The following is a 19537-nucleotide window of genomic DNA, read 5'->3' on the forward strand; positions in this document are numbered from 1 at the left end:
ATGGAACTAAATAGAGCAAACATGAGAGGCAGCAGAAAAAATTTTGTGACAATCACCAAATCAGTAGAATTTGGATGGTAATACGTTAATTAAACAAGTAGTGCTGGATATAAAAGAGCTGGATCTTATTGTTGAACTGATCCAAATGAACTGGCTCATTAAAATGAAATGGTCTTCCCTTCACAAAAGGGGACCGACTCCTTGACCTTGCTGTTTTTGGATGCCTGAAATTGGAATCCATCTGGGAGAAAAGACTACCGTTACGTTATGCTAAAGTCAAGCAAACAGAATGAAACCTGTGTGCTCACTTCTAAATTAACAATGTTGAGTTCAGTCATTTGAAGAAAATTTCCCAGTTTTGTAACTTCATTTCTTTTATTTAGCACCGTCTGTTAATGTCAGAGACCCCATTTCAAAGGATTATAAATTTTGAGATTTTTTTTGAGATTTTTGATGCAAGAGTTACAAAGCTAGCTTACAAGGCTAGTTTGACTAGAGCTAGCATATAAGCAGAGCAAAACTCTACTCTGAGCAGATACTTCCACCTGAATTTATTATCTTTATAATAAATACTACTCTATGTAGTAATATAAGTGCTGAAGGAACTGTAAATTCTTTTTTTTTCAGTACTTCCTGCACATTAAATTATTTCCTGGCATCAGAATAAAACAATACATTTTGTGAGAAAACAAACTGAGGAGCCAACGTTTCACTTATTTAATCAACTCTTGAGCAGAAATCTGACCAAAAAAAAAGCAGGAGGATATAAATATAACCCATATGTAACATATGCATAAAATCACGACCATATTGGCCGTACAGACGTACAGCGACCGAACGTCTGACGCACAGGACCTTAGCTTGGAGGTCAAATGAACACATCCATCTGGTACATTCATGGTTAAGGGAGCACGATGAATTTCAGTGTTGATGTTTCTGCAATGATTTGAAACTCTAAAACATCTTAATGAAGGCATTCATCCCTATCGATACAGTGGCGAGTTCCTCGTGAAATGCTGCTTTGTAAACAACAGCCATATTCATGTCTGTCAGTGTAACTGTAAGGTTGTTATACCGAACAAACAGGGAGGGTTGTACAATAGCTAACTATGACAGGATTTCACGATGAAGAACTGACTAATATAGATCACCGGCAACCAAAATGGTGAATAAATGCTCGTAACAATCCTATTAATATTAGAAATTAAACAAAGAGGTAAATATGTCGCCTGTTGTTCAAGTCTGAGATGGATCAACTCGGCTGTGAAGGTACTGTCTGACAACGCTGACGATCGTCGATACCTCTGCCATGGCTCCTTTACCTGTAAAAAAAAGAGAGCAAAGAAGGAGAGAAGAGAATGCATCGGTGGACAGGATGAAATAAAACCAAGAATGTTCATTTCCCATAAGCACCTTGTGCAAGTTTTGTACATTAACAGGATTTACATCTTTTAATCTAAGCTGGCAACATAACAGTTCATATTCTGCCGGAGGATCCGAGACATGCAGCAGTGGTGGTGGAAAGCTGGCTCGTGCAGACGTTGACTTTGGTTTGATGTTAATGCAAGCGAACATGTCCTGCTGCTCCTGAAATGCAAAATCTTTACAGACCAGAGAATTTATAAGGCTGTGGCTTTAACTCAGGTTATTATAGATTTATATATTAATCACCCTCACCACAGAGCAATGGCTGACTTGTGTGATTGTTGGTTAGCAGGATAACTAAGGATTTTGGCAGGAAAATGAAATTTGGTCGGAAGATAAAACTACATGAGAGGAGCTTTTGATTCGATTCTGGAATGAATCTGATGACACATTTCCTTGGTGAAGTTACATGCTCCCCAAATGTGCTCCTGTTTTTTTTATGCTTTCATTGATGGATCATTTTAAAGCTTAATGTGCAACACTTTTAATGAGATTTTCTTTCACAGTGGTTTTTGTAAAAGTCATCATTAGATAAATGTGCCAAGGCCCCTAATATGGAAATTTTCACTTAAGTAAAGACACATCCAGATCCAATTATTTGAATATCAGTGAGTATTTAATGAATCTGTGCTCAAAGAGGCCGTACGGTCGGAGACGGTAGTCTCAGCCTGCAGAGTGGAAGAGTGAAGAGCTCTTCTACTCTCTGGAACTTGTGTACGGACACAAGATGACAAGCTCAGAAATTCCCCTTTTAGAGGTGTGACTTGAAACACCAGTTCTATTCAGAGCACCTGTTTGTCTTAAATCTGCATTTGACCAGAGCATCAGGGCCATCTTGCTGTTACCCATCATTCCCTCTGAGCAACCCTGGGTGCATCTAATTTTAGCCTACCTTCTACTGACCCTTTTTCTACAATTTACTCCCTTCGAGACAAGTTACTTATCACACTACATTTGCGGGAACACTTCCTTTAGAACGTCAGCCTAATATGTGTCAGGGGTATACTAAACACGGTTATAATTCTAGTAAGTAATAAAAGCGTCATAATATTTCAACACATTCAAGTATTTCTAAACAAAGACATAAAAAGAGAATGTCTGATGAAGGAGATGCCAAATCCAGACAGATGCAAACCTTCAAACTCCTGACACGCGTGGACCTTCACATCGTCCCTATCAGTTCCTCAAATATCAAACCACTTCCGTGTCAGTTTAAATCATTAGATATGGCACTGATGGCTTAAACTTGCTGAGAGCATTTCAATTTGTTGGTATCCTTGAAAATAAAATCCTCAGAAACTTGTTCTCACTGAAGAAACTTTTAACAGCTAATTGTCCCCTGCTGTTCCTTACCTGACTCGATTGTTTCGGGAAAAAAAGAGAGGTTCCCATCCTAGCCTTTTGGCAGACGGCGTTTAAATAACGAGAAAACAGGGGTAATTAAAAGAACAGGAGCAGCTGACTCCTCACTGATTAACACAAAGTAGGTTAACTCTCAGGGAAGATACTCTACTTTTAAGTTCGTTTTGGGAAGTATCTACAAGCACACAGAAGGTATTTTTAAGTACTGTAAGAGCTAACATTGCAATGCAGGTATCTACATATTCAATGTCAAGCGGAAGGTGTGTTGACTCCCGGTATAGAACATTCTGTGGCATGGCCAACAAACAGAAGAGGCTGCCAAATGTATACAGCAAATCCTGTATGCTTCAGAACTACAGGGTGCATGCCACACTGGTTAGTAATAGTAAATTGAGCTGCGTTTGTGAGACACTGCAATTTACGTCTAATTTAATTTAATTTATGTATCAAGTATGCAGAGATGGGACTTAAGTTTCAACCTCAGTTCGACTGGTTTACTTCTAATATCCAGCCAGTCTTAACCTGCCATCAAATTACAGGAAATTGCTTGTGGTTATTTTATTTGCAGTAAAGATGCCAGTTACTTTTTCGCTTGGCTACTTTGGGAAGGTGGTGTGCTCATTCCATTCTAAACTTGGTTTTCTCCGAATTTTCTCACGTAGTCTAGTGCTGGAGGTGAGAAGCCTAGACCAGGGCCAGAGTCTGAGCCTGGACACTGGAGATGATTTGAGTTCAATGCAAAAATGTTTATTCGTTTGCATGAACAAACACAAGCTGATAACCAGTTCTGCTACTTCTGTTATAGCTTTGTCAAAAAGCCTAGTCAGCATTTCCTGAATGTCTGATCTTTTCTTAATGGCACCCCTCAACCCCACCCATGTCTATTCTTAATGAGTTTTTGGTGAATCTTAAAGTCAGTGGGCACATAAATCGTTAATAATTGGCTTTTATAGGCAGGGGCTATAAATTGGGCTGTGGGAAAATTGTCATATCTTAGAAATTAATGTCAGAATGTCTGCTGAAGTCTGTAATACTTTACCTATCCATGGAAGCATTAAGGTAAGGAAGGCAGGACAGGAAGTCTTGTAATTAGGTTTAATCAATAAATCAAACAAGGACCCTAGGAGAGCAAAAGGTTAAATTCTTCAGGAAGGACAGTCCTGTAGGGTTGTTGGGGCTAAAAGGGATTCTTCTCTTCAGGAAGGACAATCAGCAGTTTGTTTGATAAGGAGTCATGTGTATCCTGTAGGGGAGTTAGGGTATAAAAGGGATTCTTAGTCTCCCAAAAGTTGAACTTAGAGGTAGGCTTGACTTCTGTCTACTCTGGTCCCCAGCATGGCAAGAATAAACACTGCAGTGATCCATCCAAGCTGCCTGCCTCATATTTTTGGACCACAGGACATCCCTCCCTCATCTCTCCTACTGATTTCATCTCTACTGATCAGGCAGGACTTAAACCTGGGACCTTCTGGCTGTGAGGCAACTCTGCTGCATAACTATGAACCAGACTGACAATGGCATTGTGCTGACCACCAGCAAGACAATCTCACCGTGTTCTTCATCCTGTGTAAGATCAAATGTAATTGGGGAGGAATGCTGTGTGATGAGGGAACTCGTCAGACGCTAGAAACGGGCTAGAGACTCAGAGATGGCTTACACTTTACTGGACGTCCATGACAGATGTACAAGGTTCGCTGTGAGATGAGGTTGAGTCAGCTCCCTCAGAACATCTGTATCCGTCCCCTCGTAAACAATCATGCTTATGATTTCCGGCGCTACCCAGTTTGACCTATTTATTTATTAGACTACCTTCCCGTAGTCTCAACACAGCTACGCATATAGACTATGCTGGCGCTGTGACTGTCAGCTTTACTATCAGAAAGTGTTGTAACTACAAATTTAGGATTATCAAAAGCACCACAGGTTCACCCCCTGACCCAGGTCGAGGCCCTGGGGTCAGGCCAGCTATTAACCTTACAGAGGAATTTGGACGCTATCATACAAGAGAGGTAAAACAGGGGACATCAGCTAAAATTCCTTATCAGTAATTAAAAGATGGAACAAAAACAAACAGTGCAGCTGACTTATCTTCAGTTTACACGTGAATCTTTAGTTTTTCTGATATTAATACACACCTTCATCTCCACACACCAGCTTCTTAGCAATACAAGGGATCTCTACGTATCCAAACTCTCTCAGCTTGGATACCTGCTGAGCTGTGATGGGATGCTGCCACATGGCTGTGTTCATGGCAGGACAGAAGAGGAGAGGACGGCTTGTATCCCAGGCTCTTACCACACATGTCTGCCAATCACAAATACCAATTCATCCGAAATTTATTTAACATCACTAACGTAAGGAAAAAAATAACTCTTGAGTGTGTCATTACATCTTGGTTTGTTCTCACCAGAAGATTGTCACAAATGCCACTAGCGATCTTTCCGAGAGTGTTTGCATCTAAAGGGGCAATGACGAAAAGGTCTGCCCAGCGCCGCAGCTCAATGTGCAACACCGGGTCCGATCTCTGAGTCCACATCTAGAACAGAAATCTGTCATCAGGTGGCCAAACAATCTGACAGTCACTTCCTTTCTGGAATGAATGTTATTCCAACCCAGTGGTTTTCAATCATTACAAGCTCTTGAGTGTGTTTTTATGACTCTAAAGCACATCTCTCATTTAAAGAGCATCAACAGAGCTTCCAGATTGGTTAAATCATTAAAAGAATGGCAAAGACTGAATTCAAACTTGTGTTTGAAAATTAAGTTAAGAATGGCATCGTGGTTCATTTGACCAGCTGATCGTTACCTCCCACTCATCCTTGTCGCTGTAGATTTTGACTGAAACCTCCTTGGGATTATAGAAATGCTTGGCATGCTCCGTTGTAACCACTCTCACGTCCACCTAAAGCAAAACAAAACAAGCAAATAAACAAACAAAACCAAATAAGATATTGCTTCAACCCTTGACCTTTGTCTGGGAGAGCATTTGGGTCTTGCTGAGGTCATACGTTTGGGACAATTGCATTGTCATGCTCACATATGCTCATTCCTTTAGAGGACCTCGTTACCAGAATTTGATTTGATAAAGTGGGCGAGCTTTCACTTCCCTCACTTTTCTTTACTGACTGACAGCTGAGGAAGATATCCGCTAAATCCACAGATAACACAAATGTTGCTCACTTATGGATCAAAAACCTGGGTCAGCTCCGCACTCTCATGTACAAATAGTATGTTCAGTTATGTCTCAAAAATAAAAACAAAAGCAAAATGTAATGTCAAAAATACAAAACCCAATGCCATTTTTTTCTCAATTAAATAATCGTTCAGCAGTTTCACTTTTGCTCGTTTCAATCTAACTGCTTTTGTATGGTGATCAATCAGGTTGAATGCCATAATGGCATAATTACTGGGGCTGGGAATCACTGCAGGCTCCACCTAACACCTGAGTCATGTTTTTGAGTTTTGCTGAGTCCATCAATAGCATATTTTGTGCTGTATCACCTTTTTTTCTCCCACACTGCATATCATACAGCCAAAGGAAATATTAGTCAACATCTGTTTTACCCAGCAGGTTTTCAGTTTATTTGTATCACTTTAACCATTTACGTTGCAGAAAAATGGGATTGTCAAGCAGATAAACCTGTCATGATATATGGTGCATACATATTTGCAATTCATATAACAAATGTATTTGTATAAAATAACTTAGTCCCAAGTTACTCAAGGGCTCATATTTTCACCTCTGTGTATTTTATTGAACTCCAATAAGGTCTCTTAAGGCAATTTATTCGCACTGTATTTGAACTGTATGTAAACAAGCTGTTATTATTTTCACCATGGCAACAAAGACAATGAATGGCATTAAGAATACGCTGCGGCTTTCATGTATGTTTACATCCTAATGCCTAAAGGCTGCAACATCTCCATCTTGCGGTTAACGTGAGAGGAAAGAGAAGAGTAACTCACCCCGGGGTGCTGGAGAAGCTGAGACAACAAAACAGGCAGTTTCAAAGCTGCCACACTTCCCGTCACACCAACAAGAACACGAAAAGTCCCACAAGATGTCAACAGATCGGACTGTAGTCGAGAAAGGCCACCATCTGTCTGCATACTAGCATGTCACCAGGAAGGAGCGAGCGCACTGTTTCGCTCCACTGTTCCCCACTTCCGCAAATAATCACCACCAACCAATCAGAGGGAGAGAACGGCCGACGTGCAATGTGCGCGCACGTTCTAGGAGCGCGCTCGCTCGCAGAATATTCTGGGTATGTGCTCAAGCAAGCTATCCGGACCGGTTAGCATGAAGCAGGGATATTTCATTCACTTTCCATCCCACCTATTGTAGAATATATAAAGAGAGACGCAATGACCCTGACGCCGCTGGTCTACTGGGCTCAACGCCATGAAGAAATGTACCTGAGAGTGGAGCTGACGGACGCGCAGGTGACTGCTCACTCTCACTGGTCATCAGGAAGTAGTGCCGCTGAACACATGAACTCCTCCATTTGGATTAACGCAAACAATTCAGGCAGTTCTTGTGTACATGCAACACTAGCGACTAACATTAGCATATGGTACATGGTGAGCTGATATTGGAAATTGTATATGTGCTGAGCGATGCGATGGATTAATGAGTATTGCGTCAAATCTTGCGTGTGCTTGAGCTATTAGACATTCTACAGATTGTTACATGATCGTTTTGCTCCTTTATATGTGAGGTTGTCAAGGATGTGACAGACGTTGCTTCACGCGAATATATCAGGTGACTTTGGCTTTGCAGGAAGGACTCCACATCACACCTCGTCAACGAAAAGCCAGGACATCATGATGATATGATGATGTACACGTTTATTGCTGTATTAATGATGATTATGGCTAAACACTGAATGGTTTCTCATTGTTCAGCAGTGTTGTGCACAGAGGAACCCGTTCTTGAGTGTTGGAGGTAATGCACTCATCATCTGCTTCTTTCTTTTTGTTGTTGCAGAATATTGATGTCCATATACATGAAAACGTCCTCCACTTTAGAGGTGACGTATATTTCTGTGGTGGAACAATGACGCACATCGGATGTGATATTTTAAAGACCTTTTCACACTTTGATCTGTATTTCATGTGCAGCCCAAGGTCACGGGGCGAAAGGACAAAATGAGTATGAGTTCCGCCTGGAGTTTCTTCAACCAGTAAAGACCGAGGTAAACATCCACAGAAATCCTCTGCTCTTTTCTCATGTGTTTACAAGGATGCTCGATATTGGAGAATATTTTACAACTGATTGGGACAATCATTGTCACACATACCTCCCCTTTCCTCCCCACTGAAATACAGAGATCAAGTCACTTTTGCAGCGTATGCATATTCTAATCTAGACAGCCCAGTGGCAGACGTATATAACATTCATTAGTGGTGCAAAATAGGAAAATAGTTCAACTTAAGCCGAGTAACGCAGGTCTTGTTCGTTTATTTTGTGTAATATTGACGGAAATCAGCATGTTGGCCGATTCAACCATTCTAAAGCCAATATCGGCCGATACCAGTGACAAGCCATATACCAATACCATGCATCCCTAGTAGTTCAGCCAGACTAAGTGCTGATAAGACAGTGCTGATTGAATGTTCCTGTGCTCAGGTGGAGCACAAGTCCACACAACGGCAGGTGAATTTAACAGTGCGGAAAGAGCAGCATGGCTGGTGGGAAAGATTGACCAAACAAGAGCGCAAACCAGTCTTCTTAGCACCCGACTTTGACCGCTGGCTGGATGAGTCTGACGCCGAGATGGAGATCAGGCAGAAGGTGAGCAAACATACGCAGTGTAACATCGCTGCAGGCGTGTGCACCACATATTGTAAAATGTAAGTTAAAAAAAAAAATCACTAAAAAAATACATACATACACAATTTGCCTCTGGGGATGAATAAAGTAATCTATTTAAACAGAACCACACTTGTCACATTGATGCTTTTTGAATAGGAGGAGAGAAGAAACAGGCTGAAGGCTTTGAGGCAAGAAGAGGATGGTGAGTACAAATCATGATGATATGAAAACTTCTTTTAATGTAGATAGAAAACATTGATACCTGATATTGAAACTCATAGCTTTGCAAGCTCGTATGTACAAAACGTGACACTAAGTTGTTTTTGTTGTTTTTTTTCCAGAGTCTTTCAGCTTAAAAACAGGATTTTTGTTCATCTATAACTTGGTGCAGTTCCTCGGCTTTTCATGGATCTTTGTCAACATGACCGTGCGGCTCATAATGTTTGGTCAAGGTGAGCGCCTGTAAAATTCCAGCTCCTCAATGAATCACTTGACCAACATAACAGTTTGCTTCTTTGATTTCAGACTCTCTCTACGATACATTTCACACCATGTCAGAGGTCATGTTCTTCTGCCAGATCCTGGCATCAGTAGAGGTCCTCAACGCTGCCTTCGGTGTAGTCAAAGCAGGCGTTGTTCCAACTCTCATACAGGTATGAGACGCTCTTCTGTCAGTGAATATTTTAGAAGTGTGTCTGTCAGCCCACTTTGAGTGACGAGTCTTTTTTTCTCTCACCAGGTGGTTGGAAGGAATTTTATCCTCTTCATCATTTTTGGTAGTTTGGAGGAAATGCACAACAAGCCAGTTGTGTTCTTTGTTTTCTATCTGTGGAGCACCATCGAAATTTTTAGGTATGCCACGCCGTGGAGAACGACCGTGACGACACATCGTCATTAAGTATATAGGGACAGTCATAATCGCGAGACTTTTACATTTTGTTTTGAATTGCAGACTTTTTTCCTTCCCAAAAAGGCTTAGAATGAAATAACCTAAAACATACAGGCCTAAAATCTTCGTACTCACCAACATTCACTAAAACTTTTATTGCTCCACTTGTGTAGCAGACACAAACAGGAAATAAAAAAAATGACAAAATGCTCAAATCATTGGCCTCTATGAAAAATGACTTCCTGTTTTTCTCCTGTACAAAAAAACCCCTCAGACACCATAGATGACGTGGATGTTACATCAGGTCTCATGTTGCCATTGGTTTTGAGGATAAGGTCGAGGCAGCTGATTTTTATGAGTTGTTGTCACGGCAGCACCGAGGTCCATGGAATCTTAATGGAACGATGACCCCATTTAACAAGGAAAGTTAGGTGCAGCATTAGTTACCATGGTGATGTAAACTCACTAAACCTGCTTTATAATGAAGCTCAGGTCATTAGTAATACGCTTCCCCTGCCTGCTCTGACGTGATGCTCCTATTCTTCCTCTTCCAGGTATCCATTTTACATGCTGGGATGTTTTAACACAGAGTGGAAAACATTGACGTGGCTGCGCTACACAGTCTGGATACCACTGTACCCACTGGGTGTTTTAGCTGAAGGTGTGTTTGCGTTTACTTCTTTTTTTCCAAATGTTACTACGTCACATAGACTAAAGATGGCCTCGTGTCTCATGCCCTTGTAGCTGTGGGTGTGATACAGTCCATTCCCATCTTTGATGAGACCAAACTCTTCAGCATCCCTCTGCCCAGGGCCATCGGTACCTCCGTCAGCTTCTCTTACATCCTGCACGTGTATCTGATTCTCATGTTCCTGGGTAAGTTGGCATCTAGAATAATCATACATCTCTACACAAAAGTTAATGTCAACGTTTTGGTGATAAGCTTTTGGTTTTGCCCCCCCACCATCAGGACTTTTTATCAACTTCCGTCATCTCTACAAGCAAAGGAAGAGGCGTTTCCGCACTAAGAAGAGGAAAGCACACTGAGCCGCAGCGCCAACAGCACTCCTCAGAACACCTTCGCTGCCTGCTCATTTCTGGAGAACAACTTTTGAAATCATTCCCACTTTTCCTTGCTTTATTTTCTTCACTGTGGTCTGTTTGCTCTGCTAAGAATGGTTTCCTTCATGATCTACAAGCACATCCTGCAGATAATCATGCAAGATTTCATCGCTGAACTGATGGTCTGAACTCTGTCATTCAGTGTTTTGTTGGCCAGAAACGAGTGTGATACCTGCTCTTCCCTCTCTCTTTTATCCATTTTTTTCTGTTTTTGTTGTTTTTTGCTGATTGAGTCCAACATCTCATAAGAAACCATATTCTGAACAAATCCTGTAATTCAGGATGAACCATTACACAAACCTCAGGGAAAATTATCACTGCTGATACATTTTTGGTCCCGTCCTCTCGATAGCCTGTGACACGTAATGTGGTTTTCTATTACTTTTACCTGTAGTCTGAATGATAATTATGGTTTCCTTCATCAAAGTGTGGTAAATGGTGTTTGACAAAGAATAAACAAGAATCTACAAAACAAAGTGGTAAAAAAATATGTACATTTTGCCATGTTAGGGCCAGGGTCACAGACAAGTGTGTATTGTTTGTCTGGCTCAGTTCACATAGAGCTGAAGGCTGCTCCTTTGTTCATTGGCCCGCACAAAGTGCCGCCATCTTGGTCCAAACTGGCTGCTTCATCTAGTTCGTGTTTATAGAGTCAGATGTGGCTCAGCTTGAGAAGTCAGTGTGCATGGGAGCTATGTTGTGGTCAAACGCAGCGTACTGGGAATCACCAGTACTGGCCATTTTGAGCTGCTGTGCAGCGTGGGAGAGCTGGAAAGCAGCGTCGGGATGAGCTGAGTCCGGCAGCAGGGTGCATTCTCTCTCCAGCAGTTCAGCCACTCCCTTCAGGAGGTCCCAGAAACCAAAGGCCAGGGCAGCCTTTCGGAGACGGTTCAGCTCCTGGCAGATTTATACACAACCCAACATTAAAATACGATCAATAAAAAAGGCCTGATCATAGTTAGAAGCATTTGTTCAGGTTCTGTACAGGGTAATTTACCTTGTAGAAGGTTTGAGTCTTATCAGGCAGTTTCCGTGCGTTCCTCAGGATCTTCTGTACATCAGTCTGTGAAATAAGAGCACAACTTACTGAGTGGTCGACAACCTTGAAATACCTTCAAAATGAAAGGTCTAACCATTGAGTGTTACAGCCCAGTGGACATGACAACGAAACATCCCTGCAAGTGTAACTAAAAATATCTTCTTTCAAGAAGCTGTGTTGGTTACTTTTCCCTCGAGGCCTTCAGCAGTCATGAGTTGACCTAGGATAGATGCAGTGGTGAATGCTGCATCTCTTCTTAAGCTTGGCCTAACATGTGATCCACTTTGGAAAATTTACACTTTTTTTTCTAAAATTGAAGCCTGGATCTAAAATAATGATGACTAGGACTTAGCTGCTTCAGTTTCAAGGCTACATCCCCACCACCAGTGGAGGCTAAAGCACTGTACAAAAGAAGCTTGTTTCAAAATGTAACTTTAGAGTCTGGGAAATAGTGATGAGCACCTTTTGAAGTATACTTATGTTTTAGAGGCTGAAAGACCAATCATGAAAATATTTCGATTAGTTAGTTGCAACCCTCCTAGCCTTTCCCTTTTCCCTGCTTTTTTTTTTTTTATGTACACAGTGATTTGAAGACAGAACTGTACCTGTAGTCCACTGGCCTTAATCCACACGGTGACATTCTGGGCGTAGCTGCGTTTGACCTGGGGCTGCAAGGGGAAAGGACTTTTACTGTCATCCTCACCATACGGATTTTCAGCAGCCTCTGAAATACCAAAAAAGTAAAAGAATAATCTGTTACACCACTTATAATACAATAGATGTGTGTCAATGATTAACTTGTTTATGGGCAGAAAGGTCTTAACGCTTTAGTCATCAACCTGTTCAAGGGTCAGTGTCAAAAGTACAAACGTAGCTTCATCATTGAAAAGAGTCCTGCCTTCAAGGAGCAGAATGTTTTCTTCACATGAGGACAGAACCCGGAGGCAGAGGAGGGGAGACGGGTTACCTGAGATTGGTCCTAAATGTGAGATTTTGCCCAACCAAGGCAGAGGTTCTGGCCCAGGTTCAAACAGGGACATCATGAGATTTGATTTCTTCTTGCTATCTGCTTGGGAGTACAGCATACCGAACCACTCTGGCCTAGAAAATAAAAGTTCCGAAGATGCAGCATGTTTACTGGGGTTGTAATGTTTCTATGCTCACGGGTCTAAACAGAGCAGAACTCAGATAAGTTACATATGAAAGAGCTTTCTCACCCCAGCTGCACCAGTGCCACCATGCCCTCAACTTTCAGACTGCCATGTAGCAGCACACAGAAGTTTGGACTTTTCCCTGCCATCTGACTGGCTGAGGGTTCCTCCTCCAGCTCATCTGAGGCTCCAGGGCCAACGTCATCCACCTCTGAAGTAAAAGTACAAATAAAATATATTGATGATACAAAACATCTGACATGCAGCATACTGAGGAAGCCTGTTTTATTGTTTTAGTTATTGTCTCAGGTGCATCGTTTGTCTTTCCAGGATGCCTTGGGAATGTGGTGCGGTTGATCAGTCAGTATCAACCTAAAACAGTACAGCAGAAGCAACATGAACACAAACCTTTGTTGACAGCGATCGGCAGGACCAAGTGTCTGGAGATGACAGGGGGACTGGAGATATCAGCAATTTCAATAAAGCCCACGATTTCCAGATCTGAAACATAAAGAACATAACTGTTTAAGGAGAAAAGTTGAAATGGAACAATGACATTTGAGTTCAGTAATGGGAATTTCATCTGAAGCCTCTTGACAAGTACAATCTCCTGTATTCTGTTTGTTGTGAAACAGCAAGATGAAACAACAAAACCCTTGCTTCTTCTATGTGTCGTGGTAATGCGTAACATTTCAATTTAATAACTGGAAATAAGATTAGGTATATTGACGACATATATTAATAATTTCCTTCAATACCAGTGCGGTACCTGTGTTGACTGTTCGAGGTAAAGGTTCCACCTCCTCATCGACTACGACCGGTTCAGGTCGAGGGAACACCTGAACGTCTGAGGACAAGTTCCCACAGTGCAGGACAGCATGGAAGGGAGAGTACGCCCGGTCAATCAGTCTCCTGGAGGGGAAAAAAAACAAAAAAAAAAGGGACAAAAAAATGGCTTTGATAAACACATACATCTGGGAGAGTCATTCCAGGTTTGTCAAGATTATGCCTCAGTCATACCCGAACATTGCCTGGACACTCTGCATGCAAAGCGGCCCCTCCATAGTAAAGATCTCTCCGTCGCCTCCACTTAGACAGAGAAGCTCCTCCAAGTTGTCCATGGCACCGGTCATTTGTAACTGTTGGGACACAAAAACAAGGCTACACTTGTTACAGTAAATAAAACACTCATTTTTAATCCAAATGCTTTTTTAAACATTAGTTCTTATTACTTTTAAAAACATAATTGTTAACTTTATTGTTTTATGGTCATTTCTAACCCGCTTAAAAAAGAAGTTTGAGAAAAACCACATTGATGGAAGATAGCAGACATACGGGTCGATAACTGATACTGGATTGATGAGTTTGGATTTCATAACCTTAGATGAGATTGGATGAAGTAAGGCAAGACAGGATTTCTTAAATTATTAAGGATTTGATTCCGTAATTGGTAACTTGGTAAATTATTGTTTACACTAACAGTAAAAATAGTAATTTATCTACATTTTTCAAGTGAACTTGATGCAGTTTCTGCAAGTAGGAGTATTAGGATTCACTGATGTCTCTATTAATCTCCAAAATCTTGGCTAAAGATGCAAGTAGAAATCCTGTTATGTTATTATTTTCCAATCTCAATGATATTCTCAGAAAAGCCATCACTGTAAATTATGACAGGCTTCCTCCGACCATGTTTTCACACCCAGTGTGTTTAGGCGCATAATGACTCATTCAGTACCTCCTCTGCATTGGCTACACACAGGATGAACATTTTGGCAGGGAAGGGGAAGGGGAGAGGGAACTTCTTGTCATCTCCACGGTGCTTCAGCGTTTGTAGGGAATGACGCAGTGAACCTTTTCCAATGCCCAGAGATCCGTCAGTAACCAGCACCACCTATGGGACATGAGAGGGAAGTACATAAACACAATCCTGTATAGTAAACCACTACAGACAAAAAACAAAACAAAACAAAAAAACATTAATGAATGTGAAGGTGATGCTATAGTATGAGAAAGCACCTGACAGGGACAGGCGCTGCCCCACTCCTGCTGCACCACGTTGCTGACTCCATGAAGAGCTGATTCAACGCAGGTCTTGTCATAGTCTTCTAAATTACCCAGAGCCTCCTGCAAAGGAAAACACATTAATTAGATAGACACTTTTCTTTCCTGATATCAACCTCAGCTTATGGCACAGGCACATTGCGTACCAGAGAACATTTTACCTGTAATGCGTTGTAATCTCTGGTAAAAGGCACCAGCAGCTCCCAGAGGGAAGAGAAGGCCATCAGTGCGGTGAATTCCAGGCGGTAGTTGGAAGCCATATGTTCAAACAACATATTAAGCCCGTGCACTGCCAGGTTCTTCCGCTGAAACTCTTCACTACCATCCTGTGACACTGGCCGTGTCATGGATAGAGACACGTCGATTAGGACAACAGTGGGCATGACTGCAGTTTCCCCACAAGACCACTGGCTCGAAGAACCCAGAAGGAAATGAACGGATATGTTTGTGAGAGCAACAACACTACACGAAGTTCGCTACGTTAGCGTTAAATAGCTTCACCTTCTTATGGAGGATGTGCTAACAGGATCATTTGTTAGCATATGCTAATGCTACATTGGCTGCGGCCAACGCCACTTCCTTTGAATATTAGTTTACATTAAGCTACGCTATAAACTCAAAGGGAAATAATATGTCCACGCCAAAAAAAAAAAAAAATTCAATTAAATAGGACTAATCTGTTAGTGCCCAGTAACTAAAAACCAAAGACTCGGAAGCGCTGGTGGTCTGATGTGCATCATTACTGCCATCCGGGTGAATAACGGTACTGTAAAATAAGTAGTTCCTATATTTCGCAATGGTGCCTTGAAAAATCTGGACAAAAGTTAACAGGGAAATCCAGACATCTCAACAATATATTAGTGCGCTTTTTTCCAAGTGCATATTTCGCTGATAATATATCAAAACGCCTGTTTTAAGGTAAGAGAGCTAACATTGTAATACCGCTTACATGTACCAGATCTGTCCGTCTGTAGAGGTCTTTCCTGCACCATGTGGTCACTTGCAACTATTCGGACTCGACTTTAGTTTGTCACATCTTATTTTGAAACTCGTCATAATGTGAGATTTTTTTATTCCAGGAATCATCTTCTCTAAAGAGCAAAATTTGCTCTTTAGAGAAGATGATCTAGTTTTGATTTGAGTTAGAATTTGCTTTCCAATAATACAATGCAACTAGGTGTTAAAAGTTGGAAATATATATTGGAACTCAAATTGTTGATAAAATGTTATTTTATGTAATATCTGATAGTAATATCTGATATATCTGTTCATGTATTTACTATTGGTCGTTTTCTCTAAAAGCCAAGGCTGTATGAAGGACACCTTTGAATTTTACCGTTTGCTTGGACAGATAAAGTTGGACTTGCAGCACCTTCACAACCAAAACTGCTTTGAGAACAATGAATTGTCAACAAAGGAGACCACAGCAGCAGTGCCAAGGATTATGCCTCTTCTCCATATTTTTCCTCTCTACTTTCTACCAACTGACCACCAGCAATAGTCTGTTTGAGACGTTACCTCAGATTGGAGCGCATTTTGAAGAGGTTTGGACTGCTGAGGTTGAAAAGGTGGAGGATCACAGGCCTGAGGAAAGTCTCAGTGCAACACATAAATTGGAGCCGACAGATGAAACCACACCAGAGACTCATGTGGTAAATCTACCAGGTACAATTTCAGGTCGTAGTGCAGCTTCTGAGTCTCCACCAACAACCAAAAACAGGACTGTTGTCCATTTCATCATCCCCGAACCTCCACAGGAGACAACTACACCAGCTCCAGCTCCTCCTGCAACCACCATCACTCCAGCTGCTCCTGGAGAAGCTCCTCACATGAAAGGAGAATACCCTGAAGACATCTTTTCTATTGAAGACCGCAGACGAGGCTGGGTGGTCCTCCACATTATTGGCATGGTGTACATGTTTGTGTCACTTACAATTGTGTGCGACGAGTTCTTTGTTCCTGCACTGGGGGTAATCACACACAAGTTAGCCATCTCTGATGATGTGGCAGGAGCTACTTTCATGGCTGCTGGAAGATCTTTTCCAAAGCTTTTCACCTCCTTGATTGGGGTCTTCGTAGCTCACAGCAATGTGGGATTCAGCAAAATCGTTGGCTCTGCAGTTTTCAACATTTTGTTTGTGATTGGAATGTGCGCTTTGTTTTCTCGAGAGGTGCTTCATCTCACCCGGTGGCCACTTTTCAGAGACGTGTCCTTCTACATACTTGTCCTGATCTTACTCATCATCTTCTTCTTGGATAACGTCATCATGTGGTGGGAGAGCATGATGCTGGTGGCCAGTTACTCTTTGTACGTGATTTTTATGAAGTACAATGAGCAATTAAAGCAGGCGTTCCAGATGCAGCTCCACAAACACAAGAACACTGGCAAAATTCTTACTGTGGAGGAAGTGGAAAAGGTAAGCACTCCCGTGGCAAATGTCCCTGCTATAAAATCAAGTTTTAATATCCTTGCGTATGAGGAAAATAAATAATAATAATAATAATGAAAATATATATGTATACTATACACACACACACACACACATATACATACATATAGTATATATGTGTGTGTGTGTGTGTGTATATGTATATGTATATGTATGTATGTATGTATATATATGCATGTATATATGTGTGTGTGTGTATGTATGTATTGTGTGTGTGTGTGTGTGTGTGTATGTATGTATTGTGTGTGTGTGTGTGTACATAAATACCTCTTTCTAGGAGGTTGTACCTGCTCTGGAATGTAGGTCAGGTGGATCTGAAGATGATAAGAAGAACGATGAAGAGAACAAGGAGAAGCCTCTGTCTTTAGAGTGGCCTGACACACGATGTAGACAAGCCACCTTCCTCTTCCTACTGCCTGTAGTCTTCCCTCTGTGGCTCACAGTTCCTGATGTTCGCAACCAGGTGAAGACACACGCTTGTATCAGGCATCAGCTGGGATCTCTCAAACGCCTCAACTCTTAATTTCCTCTGTTGGTAGAAATCTAGAAAGTTCTTTGTGGTCACTCTTCTGGGGTCTGTTCTGTGGATTGCTGTCCTCTCCTACCTCATGGTGTGGTGGGCTCATCAGGTCAGCTTTTGGAAAATCAAGTGTTATTTTCAGTTTTTGTTCCATTCTGAACCTGCGTTTGCTGTGGTAGGTGGCTGAGACTATCAGCATCCCAAAGGAGATTATGGGTCTGACTATCCTGGCTGCAGGGACATCCATCCCGGACATCATTACCAGTGTGATTGTGTCACGTAAAGGCCTGGGTGACATGGTGGTCTCCAGCTCTGTAGGAAATAACATCTTTAACGTCACTATCGGGTGAGCTGCTGCACTATAGAAGAAAATACCCACACATTTGAATGCTAGTAGCAGCTAAATACATCATTCAGGAAACAAATTGCAGTTAAAATCCTCACTGTGACGTTAAGCCACCACTGAACTGATAGCACTTAAATGTTTTACTCTTTTCCCTCCCTCAAGTCTGCCACTCCCGTTGCTCCTGTACTCGCTCATTCACGGATTCACTCCAGTGGCCGTCAGCACTAATGGGCTTGTCTGTAGTGTTGTGCTGCTTTTCCTCATGCTCCTCTTCTTCATCATCACTGTCGTATCCTGTAAATGGAAGCTAAATAAGGTGCTTGGTATCATCCTGCTGCTGCTTTACTCTCTCTTCCTGGTGCTGAGCCTGATGCTGCAGTATCGCTTTATTGTCTGCCCTGTTGCTGTGGGTAAAAAGGTCTAGAGTGATGTATTTGTTTTTATCGTCCATCTGTGGGAGAGTAATCTTTTACTTCATCAAAGAGCAATGACATTGAGGGAGTGAAGAAAAGAAGCAGAAGGGACCTGCATCCAACAACCAACATGATACAAAATACACGGGGGAGGAGGATTTTAGAGAATTCAAAGTTTTTTCTCATTCAGCATCAAATTAGATTTAGGAGGATGAACTGTAGCACCTCCTAGAGGATAAAAGTTCAAAATACAAGCAGAGCTGAAGAGAAAGTTCACCTTCAATTCTTATTATAACATTACCTTTGCTTTATTTATTTATTTTTTGCCAGTTACAGCTTGATATGACAACACGTTGCTGGTCAAAGATCGAAGTTTCTGTGCCAGGTACACATCACAGTAACACTCTGAGTCGTTGTTGCAGTTCATTTCCAAACCTGAATGTTTTTATTGTTTAATAAAAGTGCAGATTTTTATGCAAATGTCTGACACATTATAGCATTTATTATAGTATCAATGCATACGTGTGTGTATTTTAATTCATCACAGAAGCTAAAGAGATTTGTATTCAAAATTGATTATGTTTCACAGTTTTGACACATTGACTAAAGATCAATATTGTATTTTTGGAGGCCAGTGTGATCCGTGATGACTTACAGTAATGTATGCATAGTAATCAATGTAAAATATAGATTTAGCGTCTCAGATATGGTTACCCTATCTGTAAAAACTAGAGGGTAATATTCTATTTTCACAATAAAGTTGTTGTTTTATAAATTTAGATTATTGTTGTTGTTGTTTATTCACACCAGAGCTAAATGACCAAAGTCAGTCTATTTGATTGTATCTTTAATGTTCCTGTCATGGCTACACAAACAGGTTTTATTGATGGAGTGTGTAATATATAACTGCATAATTTATTTTGCATTAGATTAAATATGACTGA

The 19537-nt window shown here is 41.3% G+C and overlaps 4 protein-coding genes across 10 annotated transcripts; 2 read left to right on the forward strand and 2 right to left on the reverse strand.

Moving 5' to 3' along the window:
* Nucleotides 1-702: 702 nt before the first annotated feature.
* ppcdc (phosphopantothenoylcysteine decarboxylase) lies at nucleotides 703-6970 on the reverse strand. The gene is made up of 5 exons (XM_086209084.1): nucleotides 6754-6970; nucleotides 5594-5689; nucleotides 5195-5323; nucleotides 4923-5091; nucleotides 703-1322 (listed from the first exon to the last, which is right to left on the reverse strand). The coding sequence occupies exons 1-5, from the start codon at nucleotides 6895-6897 to the stop codon at nucleotides 1237-1239; spliced, it is 624 nt and encodes a 207-aa protein (XP_086065210.1). The 5' UTR covers nucleotides 6898-6970; the 3' UTR covers nucleotides 703-1236.
* Nucleotides 6971-7024: 54 nt separating this feature from the next.
* On the forward strand, nucleotides 7025-11246 carry hacd3 (3-hydroxyacyl-CoA dehydratase 3). Of its 4 annotated transcripts, none has more exons than XM_086209083.1 (11): nucleotides 7025-7230; nucleotides 7775-7817; nucleotides 7909-7982; nucleotides 8417-8581; nucleotides 8759-8804; nucleotides 8944-9054; nucleotides 9128-9255; nucleotides 9342-9454; nucleotides 10046-10152; nucleotides 10236-10367; nucleotides 10462-11232. In XM_086209083.1, exons 1-11 carry the CDS (start codon nucleotides 7153-7155, stop codon nucleotides 10536-10538), a joined length of 1074 nt encoding a protein of 357 aa, XP_086065209.1. In that variant the 5' UTR covers nucleotides 7025-7152; the 3' UTR covers nucleotides 10539-11232. The 4 variants fall into 4 exon arrangements, with proteins under 4 accessions (XP_086065209.1, XP_086065207.1, XP_086065208.1 ...); XM_086209082.1 differs by lacking the exon at nucleotides 7025-7230 and adding an exon at nucleotides 7244-7368 and having other exon boundaries at nucleotides 10462-11235; XM_086209081.1 differs by having other exon boundaries at nucleotides 10236-11240.
* ints14 (integrator complex subunit 14) lies at nucleotides 11041-15602 on the reverse strand. Its single transcript, XM_086209079.1, has 12 exons — nucleotides 15366-15602; nucleotides 15026-15271; nucleotides 14820-14927; nucleotides 14539-14694; nucleotides 13824-13942; nucleotides 13573-13715; nucleotides 13212-13304; nucleotides 12870-13014; nucleotides 12620-12753; nucleotides 12258-12376; nucleotides 11611-11676; nucleotides 11041-11510 (listed from the first exon to the last, which is right to left on the reverse strand). The coding sequence occupies exons 2-12, from the start codon at nucleotides 15245-15247 to the stop codon at nucleotides 11277-11279; spliced, it is 1539 nt and encodes a 512-aa protein (XP_086065205.1). The 5' UTR covers nucleotides 15248-15271; nucleotides 15366-15602; the 3' UTR covers nucleotides 11041-11276.
* Nucleotides 15182-19354, forward strand: LOC147258954 (sodium/potassium/calcium exchanger 1-like). Of its 4 annotated transcripts, none has more exons than XM_086209076.1 (6): nucleotides 15182-15782; nucleotides 16167-17281; nucleotides 17592-17777; nucleotides 17854-17943; nucleotides 18014-18180; nucleotides 18343-19353. In XM_086209076.1, exons 2-6 carry the CDS (start codon nucleotides 16265-16267, stop codon nucleotides 18602-18604), a joined length of 1722 nt encoding a protein of 573 aa, XP_086065202.1. In that variant the 5' UTR covers nucleotides 15182-15782; nucleotides 16167-16264; the 3' UTR covers nucleotides 18605-19353. The 4 variants fall into 4 exon arrangements, with proteins under 4 accessions (XP_086065202.1, XP_086065201.1, XP_086065203.1 ...); XM_086209075.1 differs by having other exon boundaries at nucleotides 16216-17281; nucleotides 18343-19352; XM_086209078.1 differs by lacking the exon at nucleotides 15182-15782 and having other exon boundaries at nucleotides 16384-16529; nucleotides 16622-17281; nucleotides 18343-19354.
* The last annotated feature ends 183 nt before the right edge of the window (nucleotides 19355-19537 follow it).

Source organism: Aulostomus chinensis, chromosome 7 (assembly GCF_037954235.1).
Source record: "Aulostomus chinensis isolate RoL2024-O1b breed Wild chromosome 7, RoL_Achi_v1.0, whole genome shotgun sequence".
NCBI lineage: Eukaryota > Metazoa > Chordata > Actinopteri > Syngnathiformes > Aulostomidae > Aulostomus > Aulostomus chinensis.

What these genes read in the sequence shown, in the direction of transcription:
- ppcdc (XM_086209084.1), bottom strand. Translation starts at nt 6,897, where the DNA reads ATGCAGACAGATGGTGGCCTTTCTCGACTACAGTCCGATCTGTTGACA. An exon ending in GCGACAAGGATGAGTGGGAG is followed by an intron (nt 5,324 to 5,593) that starts GTAACGATCAGC and finishes TTTCTGTTCTAG; the next exon opens with ATGTGGACTCAGAGATCGGA. An exon ending in GCTGGTGTGTGGAGATGAAG is followed by an intron (nt 1,323 to 4,922) that starts GTGTGTATTAAT and finishes TTTTTTTTACAG; the next exon opens with GTAAAGGAGCCATGGCAGAG.
- hacd3 (XM_086209080.1), top strand. Translation starts at nt 7,279, where the DNA reads ATGAACTCCTCCATTTGGATTAACGCAAACAATTCAGGCAGTTCTTGT. An exon ending in TTCAACCAGTAAAGACCGAG is followed by an intron (nt 7,983 to 8,416) that starts GTAAACATCCAC and finishes TCCTGTGCTCAG; the next exon opens with GTGGAGCACAAGTCCACACA. An exon ending in GCTCATAATGTTTGGTCAAG is followed by an intron (nt 9,055 to 9,127) that starts GTGAGCGCCTGT and finishes CTTTGATTTCAG; the next exon opens with ACTCTCTCTACGATACATTT.
- ints14 (XM_086209079.1), bottom strand. Translation starts at nt 15,247, where the DNA reads ATGCCCACTGTTGTCCTAATCGACGTGTCTCTATCCATGACACGGCCA. An exon ending in GCAGCGCCTGTCCCTGTCAG is followed by an intron (nt 14,695 to 14,819) that starts GTGCTTTCTCAT and finishes CATGTCCCATAG; the next exon opens with GTGGTGCTGGTTACTGACGG. An exon ending in AGTGTCCAGGCAATGTTCGG is followed by an intron (nt 13,716 to 13,823) that starts GTATGACTGAGG and finishes TTTCCCCTCCAG; the next exon opens with GAGACTGATTGACCGGGCGT.
- LOC147258954 (XM_086209076.1), top strand. Translation starts at nt 16,265, where the DNA reads ATGAATTGTCAACAAAGGAGACCACAGCAGCAGTGCCAAGGATTATGC. An exon ending in TGGTGTGGTGGGCTCATCAG is followed by an intron (nt 17,944 to 18,013) that starts GTCAGCTTTTGG and finishes TTGCTGTGGTAG; the next exon opens with GTGGCTGAGACTATCAGCAT. An exon ending in ATCTTTAACGTCACTATCGG is followed by an intron (nt 18,181 to 18,342) that starts GTGAGCTGCTGC and finishes CCCTCCCTCAAG; the next exon opens with TCTGCCACTCCCGTTGCTCC.